General features: G+C 42.1%; 1 protein-coding gene across 5 annotated transcripts in view; it reads right to left on the bottom strand.

Annotated features, from left to right (window-relative positions):
* atp2b3b (ATPase plasma membrane Ca2+ transporting 3b) overlaps nucleotides 1-14,829 on the bottom strand; it is a 62,976-nt gene extending 48,147 nt beyond the window's left edge. For 2 of the 5 annotated variants that reach the window (XM_055048406.1, XM_055048407.1), the window contains exons 1-2: nucleotides 14,059-14,826; nucleotides 7,513-8,309 (exon numbers count right to left, since the gene is read on the bottom strand). In XM_055048406.1, the coding sequence (XP_054904381.1) occupies nucleotides 7,513-7,762 (250 nt within the window). In that variant the 5' untranslated portion in view covers nucleotides 7,763-8,309; nucleotides 14,059-14,826. Of the gene's footprint in view, nucleotides 1-7,512; nucleotides 8,310-14,058 lie in introns of all 5 variants that reach the window. The other 3 variants (XM_055048410.1, XM_055048405.1, XM_055048409.1) reach the window with 3 other exon arrangements.
* Between the last annotated feature and the right edge of the window lie 6,894 nt (nucleotides 14,830-21,723).

The raw sequence follows: 21,723 nt of genomic DNA, 5'->3' as shown, positions 1-21,723 counted from the left end.
ATTTTTTTTCTTATGAGAGATTAAATAACTCAAATTATTACTGTGAACTTTTGATGGTGTTAAGCTCCAAACTAAATATGTACCTCAATATTTGGCTGGCTGTACACTGTGAAAGGGGGAGGAGTGAAATAGTGGGAGGACCACTTTGATTGGATAATCCATCTCCTTCCTCCCTCGAAGAAGTTTAAGTTGGAAATTTAACAGATATTCTCTCCATGACTTACTACAGAGGCAGCGATGGGTTTTTTTATGCTGTCACAGAAATGCCATGAATTCCCTCCAAAATATATCGGTCCATTGAGGGATCATCAACAAATTACACTCGGCTGAAACGTGAAAACAAATAGACCCCCAAAATCAAAGGCTTCCAGGGGATCCAAACACTGAGAATCAATACTAAATTATTTCTGCACTTTCTTACGGAGATGCACCTGATTTCATGGGATTGTTATTCTTTCAATTTTAATATTTGTCTGCAAAATTGTGGCTCATACTTTAATGGCATCCAGGTTGTATGACAAAGACACTTCAAATCTATGTTGAACTGTGTTTTCATACTGTATGAACTCAAACTATTTAGTAGCAAGTTTGCAGCTTGCTAATTAATTATCTAGCATAGACCTAAATATTTAGCTAGATAAATATATAGCTTGGAACCGAAAGTATCTCTGAATGATGTGGTAAAAATAAATATGACTTCAAAAACGAAACCCGTTTTTTTTAGATAACCCAAGTCAGTGGTGTTAATATTTGACTGTGTAACAAACAGCACCCCATACTCGCTCACAGTGAGACACGCTGCTTTAAAACTACATTTACCAAGCTCCAAGCTGCACATTCACTTAGCAGGTGGCTGCTGATTGTACCTGAGCTGATAGGCTGACAAAGTACCCAATCAAAACCAGCTTTCATCATTTTTCAGACAAAAACATCCAGAATGCTCGGTTCTTAAAATGTAATAGTAAGGCTACTTCTGAAATAATTTCTACAGAGGTCAAACTTTGAATATGAAACCTGAAAAAAGATTGAGGGGCAGAGGGCTGATGGATGATTGGTATAAGAACAAACCGATGGATGGATGGAATTTTTAAATGATGAGAAAAAGTAACAAAGTCTGGAAATGTCAATGTTTTTGGCTTATATTGATTTTTTTTGTCTAAAAAGTTGCTAAGTTGGCAACAGTGGGGTAAACATCGATGCCGATTTAGCGTTAAGAACCGTGTACTATAATCAGTATTTTATGGTATTACAGTAGCAGTGACAATAACTGCTGAAGATTTGTTTATATGTAAAAAATTAGGCCATTTTATACATTCTTTGTAGAAGTTCTTACAAACATTTAACACTGGACATAAAATATATTCTAAATATCTAAAATAAATGAACCAAACAACTCAAAACAATAAATAAAATGGATACGGAAGTCTCTGTAAACAAAAATATTCTTCAAAAACGGGCCTGGATGAAACCAAAGCATCAGACTGTCAACTATTGTTTTTGTCTTTGGTAGGAACAGAGAGAGAGAGAGAGAGAGAGAGAGAGAGAGAAAAAGAAAAAAAACAATCATGCAAATAGAAATTATTGAGCTCGTTTTAATTTGTCATGATGTGATTAATTGATTTATTGCTTAATGCACGAGCTTCTCTGCTACCCTAAAAATGGCTAAGAGGGTCTAGAAAATGGATGAATTAGTTTCTTTTATAAAATCAGAGTCAGGCCAAGAGATTTTTGTATTTTAAGTCTGTTTTGCTCATGTGTGAATCTAAATAAATATTTTGACAGCATGTATGATTTTTGCAAAGTCTACCTCAATCTACAGTCTCCTCAGCTTCCTCTCCCCTTCAGCCTCAGCAGTTTCCAAGGTGACCGGGATATTAGGTCCAGGGCTTCCTGTGTCTAACAGGTTCCTGCCCAGCAACAGGTGATGTCATTGCTCCAGTGTGTATGTTTTGAGAGGAGTTTTTCTTTCTTTTCTTTTTTTCCGATAGGCTACCAGCACTGAGGAAGGCGGGGATTCGCGAGCTGCGGTTGGCTGATACGGTTGGCTGTCTTTCCATCCTGGATGAAACATGCTTGCTGCAGGGATTCGCATGCAGCAGAGTAGCTGCGTGGAATTCTGACACTCAACAGGGTTCAGGCCGAGGCAAAGAGAGGAGCGATACAAAACAAGTGACCCAGTGCTGAGTAATCCCAGAGAGCCGTACCCTCCTTTCATTAGCTCTCTTTCTTCTCCTCTCTTCTTTCTCATCCCTCTTCCATAGCTCTCTTCCCTCTCTCTCAATCTCTCCTTGATGTGTCCTTGACAATGCGGCAAGCTGTTCAAGCTCTCCCTCCTCACCCCTTAGCTTTCTCCTCTTAAAACACATACAGTCTCTCACTCCCTCTTCCAAATTGCTGTCCCTCCTACATTCTGGCTGTTTGCTGTGGATGTAATGCTCTCATACCGCAGTGCTGGTGTATCCATATGTGGCAGAGAGAGGGAATGGGATTTCACTCTGTTGTTTTAAGACCCATCCGACTTTATGCATCACATTACAGATGATGTACAGGACCAAGTGCATTGTAGCGTATCCATGCATGTCTATGCATTTGCCCATATTTCACTGTCAGATCTGCTAAATCCAGCCCTCAGTTGTTTTGGTTTTGCTTTTTGGACTCAGGGAAGCAGAGGATGCAGCCGATCAGCAGCAGATTAAAACGCTTTGGGTTCTGACTCCAGTTCATACGGGCAGCTTTTGAGCTGTGGCTCCAAAGAAGTGACCGGAGAGCAGCATTTATGCGTATCTGTGGGTAAACTGTGCTTGGTGGTTCTGCCAACACGAGTCTGCGTGTGTGTGTGTGTGTGTGTGTGTGTGTGTGTGTGTGTGTGTGTGTGTGTGTGTGTGTGTGTGTGTGTGTGTGTGTGTGTGTGTGTGTGTGTGTGCGTGTGTGTGCGTGTGTGTGTGTGTTTGTGATGGGTTTGTGATGGGTTTGTGATGGGTTTGTTGGGACCTGCTGCACTGATTCCTGACCAACTCACAGTATCAAATTAGCAACACTCAACACAGACTTACTGTAACTCAATACCAGCAGCCCTGACACTTTTCCTCCACCTCCCTTGTTCACTCACAGAAACACACACACAAACCTCACAGTCGCTGCGGTTAAACACACACTTTCGCTCAGCCTCCTTTATTCATCCATCTCTGTTTCTCTCGATCTGACAGTTCGGCATTATCCTTATTTCTGTTGCTGAATTTGTCAGCCAACTTGTCGCCGCTGTTGTGTTGCTAGGTTACAACTAGTTGAAGTAGTGGGCGTAGCGTGTTACCACACCCTGTTAGACCCACTGTGGACATTGACACTACATCTTTACCATTCCTCATGAAAATTTCTTGCCATAAGAATTTAAATTTGTGCTTGTCAGATAATGCAAAAAAAAAAATTATATATATATATATATAGATATATAGATATATATAAATTTTACTATTTTTGCCCCACGAGAGCATCAATAAATGTCAGTAAATTCATAAATATGATAGAGTGAAATCTGAAGCGTTCTGCTAAGTGATATAAATCATGTCTCTAATAGGATTGTTTTCAACACCAGTATTCATGTGTGTGGCATTAGGAAGCTGTGCCGTGCAGCTACCTAAAAAGAAGTAATCTGGGATCTTTTAAATCAATTTTATCATTGTCACAATGGTAAAAAATATTTTGATGAAACTCTAAACCATACCCTTGTGTTTATGAGATATTTACAGATTTTATAAGAGAAGATCTAGGTCCCTTCAGTGCTCCATCTGGGATTTCTCCCATTGAACTGGATTTCTCAGGATATCGGGCCAATCAGCAAACAGAAGGAGTTGTGATGACATTGACAGTAGAGGAGGTGAACCAAGCCGTTCACTCATGTTGGCCATGCTTCCAAATATTGCATAATTAAACTTGGAACAGGGGGATTTGTTTAAGACATTTTATTGCTGCCAATATGTGTGTTTGACTCAGCTCTTCTCAGGGAACGTTATTTACAGCGCAAGCAATTTCCAGTAAGCTTCATATCACAAGCACATTACATACATCCCAGCCAAGCTTCAGCGAATGGGTCAAACCAGATCCAATTGTTTCAAACGTCAACAGAGTCCTCTCATTCAGAGTTTACGCTATTGTGAAGCAATTATTTCACAACACTCCTCAAAGTTCCAGACTCTCTGGGCAAAGGAAAACAGAGAACAAGAGGCTGGTTTTTACCAGGCAGGGAACCGCCATACCCATCTGATACGGTGCATTTCATTTAGTAGTTAGTGTAAGACCAAGAATGGAAACCGGTTCCATTGAGCTCTCTACACTTGAGCAAACCTGAAGGGAACATAAAGACTCTGCAGAAAGTTGACACTACTATGTGTCTAACCCCAACACTGTGATTTTACATGTGCAACCACTTTTTTGTTGTTCATTCCTAGTCGCTTCCTCTTTGTATTGATAGTAGCTGGAAGTGAATTATTTAGTTGCAAGAAAATTTTTCAACTGGACTTGCAACATCTTGACATGGTGCAACACTGGAAATTCACTCAACTCTTTGAGAGTGATTCAGTCTGAAATAAATGTTTGTAGAAGTAAACTGCATACACAGGTGATGGTCTTTAAAGTCTAGCCTCAAGTGCATATTTTAAAGTTCAATTTTCAAAACTTTTCAAGTGAAATGGTTTCAACTTGGAAACATTTTCTATCATCCATTCATTTTCTATTCCTAGGATAACCTGGTTCCTGCTGCAAGTTTATCTACCTACAGTTGTGTAGGTGAGAGGCTATGAACACAGTGGTGACGGTGATAGGAGTTCAGTTGGTCACTAGTTCAATTCCCTCTCTACCTGCTTTTGGAATGACAATTCATCCACCTTGTCTGCTAGCTAGACTCTAGACCTGAATCCAATAGAGAACTCTGGAGGGAGCTGAAACCTTAAAGATGTATGTGGAGTAGTGGACCAAAATCCCCACTGCAGTGTCTGCACACCTGGTCAAAAACTAGAGGAAATGTCTGGCCTAGTTGAGGTGCACCTATGATGACAATGATCGATCTCTCCATTTGTTGGAAGTCGAGAAACTCCCAGAATACCAAATACTTGTTTTCTGCACTATATACTAAAGTCAGACTGACAAGATTCTTAACACACAGTGGGTAATCAACAAACACCGCAGCAAATATTCAACAGCATGGCAGAAATCTTGCCTTGGGACTTTAAGTGAGCTGCACAGTGAGCTGTGCAGAAAAGATTCTCAAAAACAACTTTAAGATATATGTCCAGAAACGTGGCTACAATTCATTCATAATCATCGTTTGCATGCCTAAGAAAAGCGTGTGGAAAAAGCTTCTAAAGGTTCAACTCGCTGTGGAATCACAGGACCCACATAATTTTTCAGAAACAGATTTCCAGTTTGGCTTCATCTTTGTTTAGTAAATAGTGACGAGGTGGAACATGTTGTGTGGTTAAAGATCATATTATGTAGACATTAAACCTCCAGTGCTATGAGTGTGACTTTTCTTTTATCATGAAGTTACATTGCTACTGAGTTGGTACATAAGAAAAATGTTAATATGCTTTTATCATGCCGTTTTTTGATTTGTTGTTACACTGATGAATAAATTAAAGTGAAAGGTTATATGAATGGGATCGCCGAAAAACAGAAGAGGGTGCAAGTCCTTGATATAAATTAAACCATGCAATAGGTTAAAGATAGCCTTACGCTGTGCAATTAGCTTCTTTTTTCCCCCTCTATAGACTTGCAATGAGAATGTATCCACAAAAGTGTCTCAGCGTTCGGCTTTACAACTAAATCCATGATGTTAATGTTAGTGGATGCTTAATGAAATGTGGCTGGGCCAATACAAGCTGTAAAGCACCTGATTCAGCTGGCCTCAGTAAATCTCTGCACATTTCAACTACAGTTGTGGAAAGAAGAGCTGCAACAATTAAACAGCCTTCAGCTGAGGGTCAATATCAGGTTCACTCGACCAGTGAAAATCAACATGCTCTACAGATCTCACAGATTCCCTCTCATTTGTCACACAAAGTAAATGTCTGCTTCACAACTGTGGACGACCAAGCAGGTTCAATAGCAAACAAACTAAGGATCTCTCTGCTCACCAATCAACAAACAATACAAATATCTGGTATCCTTTGGATATTTGAAGATTCACTGTGAAAACAGAGGACCACCGGAGGAAAACTAAGGGTGTTTTCACACCTGATAGACTGGTCGACAATTTTGGTTCAATTGAGAACCAAAATTGCAACATTTGTTCCATTTTCAGTTGTGGTGATTCTGTTTTACGCTGCACTGAGTCAGACGAGCCGGTTCCCCTCTCGCCTGTGGAGGCGCTGCACCATCACAGAAGGAAATTGCACAAAACGTTTGAAGAAGACACTGAGCGCAACTTTCTTTTTCACAAAAAGGAAACAAATATGGAGTAGAATCAGATTTTAGCAAATGTAAGATTTTCTCTTTTGTCTTTGGCAAAAAATGACAAGCGCTAGACATGCATATTTGTTTTGATTGTATTTTCCCAGAATGCCCTGCACTACAGTCCACTTGGTGTTCACATATGCATTCGAACTACACCGGACTCAATCGAACTGAGACCTGGGGTTTCAGACAGGTCTAGTCAAAGTTCAATTATGTATTCACACCTCCAGAAATGATAGGAAACCAGAATTTATAGGCAAATGAAATAGAGTTAAACAAAAGCTAACTCAACAAGACTGGCATGAATGTGAACTAAGACTATGTACACACTCCAGGTGTTGTAGCTAAATCAAATTTTTCACTGAAATCCTTTTTTTTTTTGCCATGGTTGTTCATACCAAAGCACATCTGCAGGTTGGAGCTGTCTGAGATTCCTGGTTAATCCCACAGTAACACACTTTTACTTCATTCACCCATTGATTTTTTTTTTTTTTTTTTTTTTGCTCTCAGCTTTTTCTTCATTCATCCACCATAATCCTGTCATCCACTCATCAATCAGTCCATCCACCCGTATGCATGCTGCTCACCCGGAAACCAGGATTACCAGCCAAAGTGAAGTGTGCTTCTACAGTTTTGTCCTAAGTGCTTTCATTCTGTAGGATCCACCGAAGTTAATTCAGTTTGCCTGAGCAAGAACAACCCAGGCCTGAAACGACATTCATGCTCATTTCCAGTCCGTGTTTTTAGTGTGTTGTGTTTACAGTCTGGGCCGTCCACTTGAGCCAAATGTTGATACCAGAGATCAAATAACTTGGATGCAGCGTTCACTGTTGTACTATTGTTTCAGCTCATGCTGCTGCGCTTTCATTCAGCACAGACGTGCCCGTCGAAACAATTCACTCATCTATTTGTGAATGCAATGTGAAACATTTTACGTGGAATTTAAAGACTTTTTCTAACACATTTAAGAACGTGCACCAGTCTGTGCTCTTAACAAATCAGCAATCTGGTTCAGCATCCATTCATGTTTGTCTGCCAGCCCATTCAGGCCCCATGTGTGCTCACCATCAGTGGTGCTGGACTGTAGTCTCTGGCAGAGGCCCTCTGTGTCTCCATAGCCATCCTGAATCTTCTGTAGGGCGTCAGCTCCTCTCAGCTCCATCAGCTCCCTCAGCTCCTTCACCGTGACCCCAAAGTCTCCCCCTGTGAGGCTGCCATCTGCCCTTCCTCCTCCTCCGCCCCTGCCTCGAGTCCCTTTGGGATAAAACTCCACAGCACTGTTTGCCATTTCCCCCATTGTTGCTGTTGTTGACATGTCAGTAAGATAATTTGGATGTGTTTTTTGTCCGTTCTCTCCGTAATCTACTCAGCTCCTCCTTCGTCTGACAGGTGAAGGGTTGTTCATGTGCGCCTAATTTTTTTCTTTATTGTTTTTTAAACTGAGTGACTGAATTAATCTTCCTCTCTCTTTTTTTTACTTCTTCATAAGGGGTGGTGGTTGTTTTTTCCCCCTCCTATCTACCTTGACCTAACCTCCCACTGCTCCTTTAAATCTCCATAACAGAGGGAGGCGGGGGAGGAGGGTGAGGAGGATGAAGGACAGCGAGCAGGAGCACTTCAGAGACGTGACGTCTGAATGAATCCAGCTTTCTTCTCCTCTGTCTCCCCGGCGACTCCACTCTTTCCTCGTCTCTGTCCCCCTCCCTCCAGGGTCACGGCTGGTCCGTGGACAAACGGACAGACATGCTGGTGGACTCGCAGACAGGAATGAAGCGATGATGGACAGATGGAAAGAGTGGCTGATAAATCACAGGCAGGAAGCAGATCCAGTTTAGAGGTAGCTAGTGCTACACCACCAGGACCTGGAAGAGAGCACAGCACACACCAAAAACGTCAAAGCTGACTTTTATTGATCTGTTTTTTAAGTGGGAATAAAATCACAACACCATCCAACCTCATCTAAATAAATACACAAACTAGCACATTGTGAGCCCTGATCACTGATCACCGCGTGTGATATTTAAATTGACATCTATTGATTCTTTTTGGCACTGTAACAAGATGTAAACACAATATTGAAACATTATCTTCGAAATAAAATTATAAGTGTACACAAAACAGCATGTTTACTTATCAAAGCAGATGAGAAGCAGCAGAATTGGTTTTTTTTTTTGTTGCTTTTTTTAGTTAATATTCAATATTCAGTCCAGCAACGGGTCCATGAGGTTCTCAAGCGACACTACTCCATCGGCTTTTTCGAGTGAAACAGTTCGTCAAATTAAAAAGAGAGCAAGTGTAAAGTCATCAACTAATTGGATGACATTTTTATCCAAATCAAATATAAAGACTCCAAATTAGAGAGAGAGCTTGTGATCCACTGAGGACACTGAGAAGCATGAAACTGTGGGATGTTGTCATTTATTGCAGTAACTCCTGGGACAATTTGTCATTCAGCAAAATGTGTAATTGAGACAGGCCTATTCGTCCGCAGCAATGCAGACACTGATCTGAACTTTTGTGGTGAGTCAAAAAGTAAAGCTCTCCATTTTCCAGTCCACCCATGTTCTATCCCTTGCCTGTGATCGTGAGCCATGGATCAAGACCAAAAGAACAAGATCTTGGATCTCAGTGGCCAAAATGAGCCTCCTCTGCAGGGTGGCTGGACTCTGCCTTAGAGACAGGCTGAGGAGTTCCATCATTCACAGGGAGCTAGCAGAGCTGCTGCTTTTCCACATCGAAATGACAAATTTCAGGTGGTGTGGGAATCTGATCTGGATGCCTCCTAGCCTTTTTTCTTTGGAGGTTTTTCTGGCATGTCCCACTGGGTGGAGACCCTGAGAAGTCCCAGAACTCACTGTGGGGACTATCTAACACGTTTGGAATGGAAATGTCTTCGGACACCCAGAATATTACCAGGATGTCACTGGGAAGAAGGAAGTTAGCAGTTCCCTCTTGGACCTGTTAACTACAAGACTGATCTCAGAAAAGTGGAAGATGGATGGATGGATGGATGGATGGATGGATGGATGGATGATGGATGGATGGATGGATGGATGGATGGATGGATGGATGGATGGATGGATGGATGGATGGATGGATGGATGGATGGATGGATGGATGGATGGATGGATGGATGGATGGATGGATGGATGGATGTGGTTTAGTGGATGGCAGTGAACCAGGAACAAGTTCTGGTAGCTTCTAATACTTTGTTTCACTTTTCATCTGAAACTGGATCTTGTGATGTTTGAGAACAACAATAAATCTAACCACGAGCCGTTCCAGTTCAAACTCTGAAACCAACTGGTTTTGATAATTGTCATGCTATGAACCAGGCTAACTAATATCACCAATATAAGGTAATAACAATGTGTTTCTCTTCCAGAGAAGAAAAGACAGAACTTTGGCTAACATAAAAGCTGGACACGTCTTTCATCCCATGCAAGAAGCAATTGCTGACCTGCAGAGCTCCTTCAGTGACAGACTGCTCCAACCTCAGTGCACAAATGAGCGCTATCACTGATCCTTCCCCCTAGCAGCTATTACATTCTCCCACCATCGTTGCTCCAACAAACTCAATAGGTTTACATCCCTGCTGCTATTTGCACATCTCAGTTTTTTTATGTTTTTTTTTACTTCCTGTGAAGTCTCTTTTTTTGTGCACAAAATGTCCATGCGCATCTTGCACATTTTTAATTACTCTACTCAGTCGTACATTTCTTTCAATCTGAGTATGTTATTTCAGATTGCAGTATTATTTTTTATTACTTTGCCCTCCTTGCAGTTTCTTATTCTTATTCATATTATTTTTATTATACCACTTTTCTTTAACTTGATGCTGATACTTGCTGTAATACTTGAACTATTTATTAATAACTCGATGAATAGAACAGAATAAATAACACTGTCCCATTGGGAAGTCGGAACCCATAGCATCCAAATGTTTTCAAAGAGTCTGTGTGGATGGTGATGCTGTAGACTGGAAGGATCTCCAGGAGCAGAATCTAAAGAATCCTCTGACTGAAGACAGTTTGACACTTAGCAACATGCTAACAGCAGAGGCTATATTCTACAATAACGTTCTGGATGACACCATCAATTGTTAGTAATAACTGCTAATTCACCTAATTTGCATTTACTTTAAATCTCAGTACGGTTAAAGAGATGCTGGAGTAGGGGATATGATCCTTGTCTGTTGTGATCAAAGGAAGTGATGGTTTGAATTTGCTCCTTCTCTCTCTGCTCTTTGGTCCTTCTCTGCATTCATGAAGCAAAAAAAAATTGGCTTTTCCTTTTGCACAATGGTTATCATGTTATACCATGGCAACAAGGTATTTTAGCATCTCATAAGCTCAGGTAATACCTGAACTACAAGCCCAAGAGCAAAACTCCTTCCAGCTGCACAGGATCAAAAAATGCAACTTCTCAACAAAATAAAACGACAAACAAAAGTCTACAAAAAGAAGAAATCAGATCTGGAAATGTGCTGCCAACGTTCGCAGCACATTTCCAGAGAATTCCCAGCTTTTCCAGCTTTAATCTTGAAAATTAATGGAGAAGTGAGACAGAGCCAATAGGAGAGAAGCTGTTTTTTTCTTCCATTTGCGTTTTTGTAACAAACCCCCAGAAATTAGAGAAGCCCAGAAATTAGAGAAGCCCAAGTCTCACTGTTATGGTTTTCGAATCTCTTGAGATGCTTGTATACTTGAAAAACTGGTGTTTTTACTGATGTGGTACTTGAGAATATAACCGTTTCCAGTTAGAGATGCTAAGTCCCATCACGGTAATCACTAATGGAAAATGTAGAAGCCAGCTTGAAAGGCCAACTCTGTAATGATTTTGTCTTGTTTTTAAAACACTAAAACTCTGCCTTAAAGCTGCTGATCTCAGAAACACGCTGTTTGACGCCGTCTCGTTTCCTACTGTAAATAATTAATGACTGCCCAAGGCAGGAAGGCTAGCGATGTTGTCAGTGCTGTTGTCATAACTTCATGTGTTGCAAAAATCAGTAATCAATCCAAACAAATTCCAGTTGGTGCATTTCTAGTGAAAACCGAAGCAGAGAGCATGGCCGTCTTCGTTGCACCTGCTTGCAAAGCCCTCCATTTGATCCTCGCTCGGGAACCGGCCCTAACAAACCCAACCCGACACTGGTCCCTTCAACTCGCTTTCACATAAAGCCTCCCCTCTCATCCCGCGCGAGTAATTACCGGCAGCTGTAAATATTCTTAGCAAAACGCATGACAAAACGTACTCTGATCAAGGTGCTTTGCATAAGGACGAGCAGGGGGAAAAAAGAGAAAGAAACACCAAGAAAGAAACTAGCAGAAGCTCATCATGAATTCCTTTTCTTCTCCCTGCTCTCCCTCTGCTCCCTCTGCCTCTTGCATCTTCTCCCTCCCTTCTCCTCTCTGTCCTGCCATGCTTCCATCCTGACTGAGAGTGTTAGTTTATGACTGAGTCACCCTGCTCCAGCTTCCTTTGAAGCCCCCCCTTTTTTGCTCTCCATCTTCTTTTGCTTCCCTTCTCTACCATATATTTATCTGTATATCCTTGCCTATTATGTCACCTTCCTCTCTTTTTTTATTTCTTTCATTTTGTCTGCCTATCTTTGTGTCTGCTTCTTGTTACTATCATCATTTCTATACCCAGTCAGTTGTACTTTTTCCTAACCTGCCTGATCTCTCACTCACTGATTCTGTCTGATATTGTAACGCTCATGAAGGAAAATCCTCCTCTGTTTACCCCCCTCCTCACACACACGCACACACACACACAAACCCACACACACACACACACACACAACTACTGCAGCCACGACTCTCAGTCTGTCCTGTTTGTTCCCCTCAAAGATTTGATGCTCGCCTGTGAGTCTGTTATGCATAATGCAAAATAAATAAATAAATAAATAAGGTCATTACTTCATTTGTTCTGCATCCCTAACTCAATGATATGCAGGCCTTTATCTATAGGATGCAAGGGGAAATGGACAGCAGACACAAAGACGTGAGCACTCGTGCCCAGAGACATGAGTTCTATGATCTCTGTCATGACACACACTAATGTGTCACACAGGGCAGCACTTTCGGAATAAGAAAGGGGAGCTGGGGGGGAGGAGTGTGTTTTAACATGAAAAGAGTCAGACAAAAGGTCAGCACAGTCCTCAGCCGGCTGCCCATTTATCCTGAAAGCTCGTCCGCACACTGTCCCCCGAAGGGGACGGGTGATTTGCTTATTTTTATTTTCATTTTTAATAAAAAAGCGGCCACTCTTCAACCCCTCGGGACGTTTTCTCTTCATCGCTACAGAAAGAACGTCAAGAATGGTACAAAGCAGAGGAGAGGCTCCTCACGGGATTTCATTCCAGGCCAGAAGGGTCGGCGACTCGACTTGCCACAGCACACCAGTTCCACAGCAGATCCACACTGTGAGCACATGTGACTGAACGCCGTGTTGCTCCCGTCCCGACTCTGTGACTCCCCTGTGCAGCCGCAGCACCGGATTTCCAGCAGAGAGGTTTGAAGGGTCACCTCTAGCAGAGGACCCTCCAGTATGTGCGGCCGCCCGCCTGGCCCGCCTGGCCCGCCTGGCCCTGCGCCACTCACACTTCTACAGGGCCCGGTGGGAACAAGCACACTTAGGATGCAATGCAGGCTGTGCCATTAAAGGTGAGCTGCCAACAGGGCACAGGCATCTGCATTATCATAGAGGATGGATAGAAGAGAAAGAAAGAGAGAAACAAAGGAGTTAAGGGCTGAGCTCAAACTTGACTCACTCCAGGTATCTCAGGTCCATCTCTTCCCCAACTCCACCCAAAGCACCACCTGAATCGTGCAGGAATGGAGCAATAAGTATTCCACTCAGTAAACGACCTTTGCTGGTCACCTTCAGACGTGCTTGATCTTCATTCCGCTGCTGAAGCTCAACAGCAACAAGAGGATGAAAGACTAAAACCCAAGAAGAAGAAAAGGAAGAGGAGGAGGAAGCGCAGCCGGTGGACTGCTGCTTGTCTCCAACCAATGTCCCTCCGCAAGGTTACCGGCCACCGGCCTTCCACCTGCCAAACTCTCCCTCCCTCCCCCGCCATCCTGTGCCGGGGCTACTTGTTTGGGTCCCTTTTGCCCGCCGGATCGAACCGAAACCCCGCAGCTCGGCTGCTCTCGGCTCGGCGCTGCAGGTGCACCGGAACCGAGACGAACAGCGCGTCTGATGTCCGAGAAACACGGAGGCGAGCGGGGGGCGGGAGGGGTGAGAACAGCGAGTGCTGATCGGTGAAAATGTTATGGCAGCTCGTCCACTGACACAGGACACGCAGGGATGGATGCGCACAGACACGCGCGCGCACACACACACTCACAGACGCACACGCTTTCTCCTAATGTCATAACGTTGTCTGCATGCAGGTTGTTGTGCTCTGCTCTGCTGTGTGGTCAGTTCTGACAGCTAAAAGAAGAAGAAAAAAAGGCCTATGATGAGAACATCAGGCCGAGCACATTCTGCAAGTCCGTCCGACATGCTACTAATGAGCAACACATCCTCCCTCCATTAATACAAGGCGCCCGGGGTAAATAACAGTCACGCACGCAGCCACGCACGGACTCTCCGACTCACCGTGCAGGCCGAGCTCAAGGACATCAGCATCAGTGTTCGGGCGGGGAAGCAGAATCCCCGTTAATCTGCGTGTGCGTGTGCGTGGAGCGGAGAATGTCCCGAACCGGATGAGAGGACACAGCGCAGGGGGGGTGAGGGGGGTAGAGAGAGAGAGAGAGAGAGAGAGAGGGTGCGGGGCGAGGGGAGGAAGGATGCAGGGATGCGGCAGCTCCGGTCCCCGTGGAGTCCGAAGGAGCGGAGGGATGAAAGACGACGACGGTGGCGGTGCTGATGAATATTCCGCTCCGCGCAGTCACCTGGTGGACGGTCGGCGGAGTTCTGCGGCGGTTTCAGGAGAGAGAGACACCGAGAATGACAGAGAGAGATGAAAAGAGAGAGAGAGAGAGAGAGAGTGGGGGGTGGGGGGGGGGAGCCGGGCTGAGTGTTTAAACACCTTAGTGGTGGGGAGGGGAGAAAGGCCGGTTCGTGCGTCCGGGTGAAGCTCGCTGCTTCCGGCGGTGGCAGCTACAAATTCGGCGGGGTTTTTAGGGGCGCTGGGAGAAAAAGAAAAGAGGGAAAGAAAAGAAGCGCCGCGGCGAGAGGAGAAGCTCCTGCGACATTTTTGGAGGAAGAGGAGGAGGAGCCGCTGCTACAGCTCGCGCGCACAGGAGAGTCGGTCGCAGCATCCCCGGGTATGGCAAGCAGACTGGTCATAAAATACTCAGGCTGTCAACCTCACATCATGGATAGATGGATGCCAGTGGCGACACCAGACATTTTTACAGGGCCGGCCTGCAAAGGAAATAGATTATTTCTCTTTAGGGAGTAACTTACATTTCTGATGAAATTGTCAAATGATTTAGAGTGCTTGAAATATATCAAACTGAGAGCATTTGATTATCAAAGTTCACAAAGTTCAGTTCGACTTTTGTGTTAAGACACGTCAAACTCGGAGTTAGTTTATTCTGTCCATACCCTCACTGACCCCATTTTTTGCTTTCAATTTTTCTTCTTCATGGCCCCTCTTCAAAAAAACGGTAGAAAAAATATATATAATATATATATTCTGTCCATATATATTCTGTTATTCTGTCCATATGGACAGAATAACTCTCTCTCTCTCTTATTCTGTCCATATGGACAGAATAACATCAGAGATCTCGCTCTCTGTTGGACATCTGGGGACTTTGGAGCCTATCTGAATGCAGTAAACTTTTTCACATGTTCAAGAAATCAGTTTTGACTCAGATCAAAACTGAGTCAAAACTGCACAGCTTCGTGACACTGTGCAACTTCCATCTGGCAGTTGCACAGTTGCACACTGCTGTCATAAAGGGACGGATGGACGCGTTCAGGCCGTGGTAAGTGAATGATATCCTAAAATGTGTCAAGAAGTCTTTATTCACATCGTTACCAGCCTGAATCTTTAATAAAAGGCACAACAGATTTGTACTTTCATGTTGTTTACACTGAACTCTGACCCTGCCATCTGAAAGTCTTTAGACTCATTGGACCAGGCAGCGTTTTCCCCAGTCTGTTGTCATCAAGTGCTGCTGAGCTTGTGTGAATTGTACCTTCAGTTTCCTGTTCTGAGCCCAAAGGAGTATCAGGTGGCGTTAACCACACTATCCGTTTCATCCATTCTCATCAGCAAGGTGTTTTCCTTCCACACAACTGATGCTCACTGGATATGTTCTAAGAGATCCCCAGTAGATCACGAGCATCCGAACTAGTCAGACTCACATTCGCAATCACTTGACCCTTCCTTTTTCCCCTATTCCAATGCTTGCTTTGAGCTTCATCAAAAGTGTTAAGTTTCTGCAATGGGACTGGCTATGTCACTGTTTCTGTTTGCAAACACAGGCGTTCCCAAAAAAGTGGCCAACTTGTATACTTGTTTGTGATTCCAGTATCTGGGAATAACCAAAAGCCATTCACTAAAACTAATCTCTGGACAAAGTTATCAAAACCAAAGTGACTGTTCATTTATAGACAAGGCTGGAAACCTTAGCAATTTATTTTTAAAAAATAAGAAGAAAGCACTACTTATTATTTATTTATTTTTATTTGATTATTTTCTTCCTGGAATTTCAATATAAGTAGGACAATTAAAATCACTTCAGGGAAAACAAAAAGTTGATACTAAAAATAAATATGTGACTTGTGAAATATAAACAAATTAATGCTCCATAACGTTACATAGTTCAGTCTTCCTAGTTGCTTCTAAGAGCTTTTCTTTGAGCCTGTAAAGACTTTCCTTTTGAGCATTTTTGTGGTGCTGCCTAACAACAGTTTCAAAATCACTGTAGACCAAACACCAGAAAAATGATAAAAGGCTACGACTGGGAAAATAAACTCAAGTATAAACCAGAGAAAAAACCCAAAACGTTATTGCTGTTCTTAAAGCGACAGCTTCTTTATTCACTTGACCAGCTCAAATCAGCTCCAAGATGGCCGACAGAGACATGCTGGTGCAACTCACTGCAATAAAAGCTCGCTTTTATGGCCAAAATAAAGCTGTTTTTATATGTTTTCCTTCCCTTTTCTCTTTGTTCTGACTGTGTGACCAATAAACTCCAGATTTACACTGATTGTAAAGAAGCTGCAGAAAAGGTCTTTCTTTTCTTGTATGATGTGTTATTAACATCACTATTATGGCCAGTCAGGGTCAGGATAGAGCCTGATCTTGTTGTTGGAAATTTCACTGATCATATCAATGAGACTTTGTTTTCCAAATGACATAAAAAAAAGAAGTAAATAATTAAAACAATAATCAAGAAAGGCTTAATTGAATGTTTATTCAAAACAAAGTTTTACCCATTAAAATTCACCCTACATAACTTAATTCTTTATTGTGTCCAAGTTTCACTGTGAATAAATTAATGATTTTGAAAATATACTTTGTTCATTCACTTTCATGACTCCTATTTACGTCCAAATTACCATGTTTCCATTTTCTAAGATTAAATGAAAGCGTAGCGTCTTCAGAAAGACTTTTAAATTTCTGTTTCAAACAGCGGATTAATAAATTACATGATACAATTGCCTGCCATAAAGGAGAAACCTGGTCCAAATAATACCCGCCTATAAATTGCGTGATGACGACACCACCTGCGTTTTTGTAGAAAATCCTGAAATGTATAAAATGAGTTTGGTAATAATAATAATAATAAAGTTAATTAATAATAATAATAATAATAATAATAATAATAATAATAATAATAATAATAATAATAATAATAATATATTTTTTAAATTTCAAAATATTTTATGGAGTTGTAATCAACAAAAGGTGGTGATTTATTGCTAATAAATATTGCATTTTATGTCACAGTTCTCCCAATCAACAATGTATTCAATACTAAATTTAAGACGATATTCCATTGTTTAATTTTCTGGGTTTTTGTCAACATATGTCAACTCTTTGTGTTGACAAACAAAACTAAAAATCCTATAGAAACTAAATACTTACCTTTTGCTACTTAGTGTAAACGAAAACATGAATTTGTAACTATAAAAAGAAATCCTCTTCTTAACACGTTCAACTTTTCCTTTGCTGTGTTGCTAGGGCAACCTTCACTTCCTGTGGTCACTGCGGTTCTTCCAACCTGGAATTTTGTCAGATTTTGTTTCATTAATCTGGTCATGCTTGTAGCTTAGAACTTTAATTCTACAAAAGCTGAATCTAACATCACCTTTGCTTTTGTTCTTCAGCAGTAAGAGGCATGTAAATAAATAAATGAAATTAAATGCTAGGATGATTAAATACATTGTAAAAAAAATTCTAAACCTAAACATTTTAAAAGTACTGAAAATGTTCAATTAAATCTTTGGCTTTATGAAACACTGATAAGTTGATTTGGATCCAAGGATTGTTTTAATCACTGTACATTTTGAATTTCCAACTGCAAGATAGAATGAATATTTCACAATAGATTTCTATTCATAGACTTGAAATTTAGCCTCCATAACAACAGTATTAACAGGAGAGAAAGGAATCCAACTAGTATTTTATACTTTGTGTGTAAATGCACAACGTGTCTAAAAAGTGATGTAATCAATGACTCCACCTCCAAACCAGGTTGTTCTGGGAAACAGTTGCAGAAGCAGAAAAAATGGCCGCCGGCCTCTGCGTGTTCACTGATACCAGCATGGAGCCAAAGAGGTGCAAACACCTGACGTTTCCCAGCATTCCCTGTGAACGTCAGGAGGATCAGGGTCTCTCCGCACAGATAACGGCTCACACGTTTTAAACATCCCCCACTCTGCCAAGTAACCCACTCACCAACTTACCCCTCCTCCTCCCTGCCAACCCCACTGACTGTCAGAAGTACTTAAATAGTGAGTCTGTGAGGAACAGGAGGAGAAATGTATTTATAGATAAATCAGACAAACTTATTAATAGATGTCTTCTACACTAGAGGAAGATGGGCTGCAGACTCGCTCGCCTGTCCAGATGCTGACACACACACACACACACACACACACACACACACACACACACACACACACACACACACACACACACACACACACACACACACACACACACACACACACACACACACATGGTGATGAAAAGCTTTGTTGCTGATTTTATCTTTCTCTGCTCTTATCTTAAACTCTTCCTCTCCATCTCCCACGGGCAAATACAGGGGAAAAAAAGAAAAACTTTCTCTAATCCCGGTCGCTGACTGTTGAAAAGATGTGCAAAAGCACCCATTTGCTTCTGAGGGCAGCCCGTTTTACTTAAACTCGAAACTCTGCGAATTAAGGCGCAGAGATCAGTAAATGAGATGCAGGCTGCGGAGGAGCCAGACAGCGAGGTGTTTCTCCTGCTGCCACAGCCTAAACGACATCAGTATCGACCTGAGCTGATCAGAGACGACTGCAGTGCTGAGGGTGGAGTTCAGGGCTGTTCCGGAGTCAGTTCATCCTGCTGCACCATACCTACCCATCCTGACAGCCGTCAAATGGTTTCAGTTATTATTTTAGTCCAGTGAGCCTGCATTGATGATACTACACACTGTATCAATGAAACCCAGCAGCAGAACTCATGGACAGATTGTTTCCCAACCTCTCTGCTTTGATGCCCTGAATCAAATCCAGTTCGACCCATCAGCTCCCGAAGTCACCTAATTAGTTATAAAGCATAAATCAAGTAGTGCATCTTGCTTAATAAAATAATCACAATCTGAATTAAGACATTTCTTGTGACCCTGTTGACTATTTGCAACAAGACATTTGAAGGTTCTATGACCATATTCCAAAATCTTAGCAATTTCATGAATGCTGCATCTTTCTGAGACTTTTGGTCAATCGTTTTTTTTTGAAGGGGGGGGGGGGGACTTTCAGAGTTGGTTACAAACTCTGTTTCAGGCCCATTTTACCAAAACAAAAGAAGCTGAATTTTACTAAATCACTTGGTGATTTTAGTAAAACTTGGTTTTAGTCACTTGGTGATTTAGTAAAATTCATATTTACGCAGGTGGTGCATTTGTTTGCACATGGAAAACCTTCCTTATGGTGCATAAATGGAAACAACTGAAAGAGCATTTTATCGTTGGAGAACGTTTTGTGTAACTCTGAACCACTTTAAATGGATGTTGGAAACCATTTCCTTTGTATTTTTCAAAGATTGTTTTTGAAAAGCCTGCACATTCTGCAGATTTATCATTTAAGACTTGAGTTTAGACTGCCTGGTGTTTTTTCTACACTGAACTGTTCTTACTCTTTTGTTCTGTCTACTTTCTGCTATGACTGCTTCAATTTCCCTCTTGTGTGAGTAATCTGAACTAATTACCTTACCTCATCTTATCATCTTGTCTTATCTTTAATCAGACAAGAGCCTTTATGTATACAGTATTGGAAATACATTAAAAGACACATTAAAAGATACAAGTAATTCAATAGTTCAGTTCCCATTTTATTTCCTAAAAAGCAACGACAACACTTGATCATTTGCAGTTAAAAAGTCCTCTTATGGCGTCCACATGAGACGCTCAGACGTTTCAGCTGGACTAACGTCAGACAGATCTGGTGATTATTAGTTGAATCAACGGACTGATGACAGCAAACGGTGCTTTGTAGGAGATTTTCTTTGTTCATTTTTACAGAATTTGAACCAGGTGAGGCTCAAACTACGCCACTTCAAGAGAGAGTAGAGCACATTTACGGACAGAAAAGGTGGCAAGGTGTAGCAAAAAGCACATATTTTTATTGTCAATTATTACTCTGAATCTGTTGTTCTTTTAGCAACTGGCTGATGTCTAATCAGTCTGAAGGCTGCTGAGCTTTTATCAGTTCAAGGACGCTCTCCTCTCAGACTGCGGGCCTGATGTAACGTTAACATCCCAAACTGTCATTTTGAAATAAACACACATGCACGTGCCTATGCACGCAGCTGCTTGTGTGTGTGTGTGTGTGTGTGTGTGCGACCTTCTGACTTCCCCTCCAGCCCAGAGTAAAAGGCTGAAGTGATGTGTAAGCAGATCAGAGGCATGCAGAGGAGAGGCGATCGGAGCGGGGTGAAGGGTGTCGAAGTGTGATACGAAGATAAGCTCCTCTTCCTCCATCCATCCATCCATCCATCCATCCATCCATCTATCCATCCATCCATGTTAGCGCTCCTCTTCCTCTCTCCTCTGACTCCTTCCCGGCTGATGGTTAATTCATGGAGTCTGGCTGAACACGCGCCCTCTCCATTATTAATATAACATTAGGGAGACAAGGGAGAGGAGGCAGGAGGAGGAAGGGAGAGGAAAGAAATGTGGAAGACACAGAGAGGCACAGATGGCAACATAAGAAAGAGGGGAGAGAAGTGAAGGTATCAGTTAAAAGAGATGGAGAGAATAGAGCATGAGAGGACTGGAGGAAATGAAGTGAGAGTCAGGCAGATTTGGGGGAAAGTGGTGGAAAAATAAACTGGAAGAATCAAGATGGGGAATATTGTGCGACATGTGAAGAACAGGGAACACACACACACGGCGCTTCTTGTCCCGGGAAGAGACAGGAGAGGGAGTGGGGAGGGGATGAAGTGGGGGCGCTCACATGTGTCACAACTGATCATGTGACATCTTCATCCTGGACTAAACAGACACACAGACCTGTCTGCACACACCTAAAAGTAGCTCCGCTAAAAATATCACTTCTTAGAAGCTTGTTGCGATAAGAAGGAGGGAATGAAGACGGACTTTAACAGTTTTCCCGCTCAGCGGAGTCACAGAGGGGTTTGGTGCAGGAGAAACAGACGGATCTGCTCCATCCGTATCTCACTGTGACAACATGTCGTTACCTTGGCATGAACTGTTCAGGATCAGGTATCCAAAGGTAAACCTGAGATCAGAAGCATGCCGCATATGCAGCAAATACAAACAGCTGATATTTACAGTGTTGACAGGACATTAGACTCAATGCTTCCTTTTTACATGTGTTAGGATCACCAAAATCTGGAGCTGTTACTCTTTGTTAAAATAATAGCCTGATTTTTTATTTTCCTCTGAGAAGTTTTCATACATTCATTTAGTATTTGCCAGGCGTTTGGAAAGGGGCCTTATTTTCACGCTGCTTTTGAAAGAATGGATTCTTCCTCTCAGAGCGGTTTTTCAGTATGTCTGTTTACACGTATTGATGTGCCTCAAGTGAGATCATATTCATAATGTGATAATATAAACTTATACTTCTGTG

Source organism: Poeciliopsis prolifica, unplaced genomic scaffold (genome assembly GCF_027474105.1).
Source record: "Poeciliopsis prolifica strain line A6 unplaced genomic scaffold, Auburn_PproV2 SCAFFOLD027, whole genome shotgun sequence".
Taxonomy (NCBI): Eukaryota; Metazoa; Chordata; class Actinopteri; order Cyprinodontiformes; family Poeciliidae; genus Poeciliopsis; species Poeciliopsis prolifica.
Note: the sequence above shows the minus strand (reverse complement) of the source record. Positions and strands in the feature narration are given on the sequence as shown.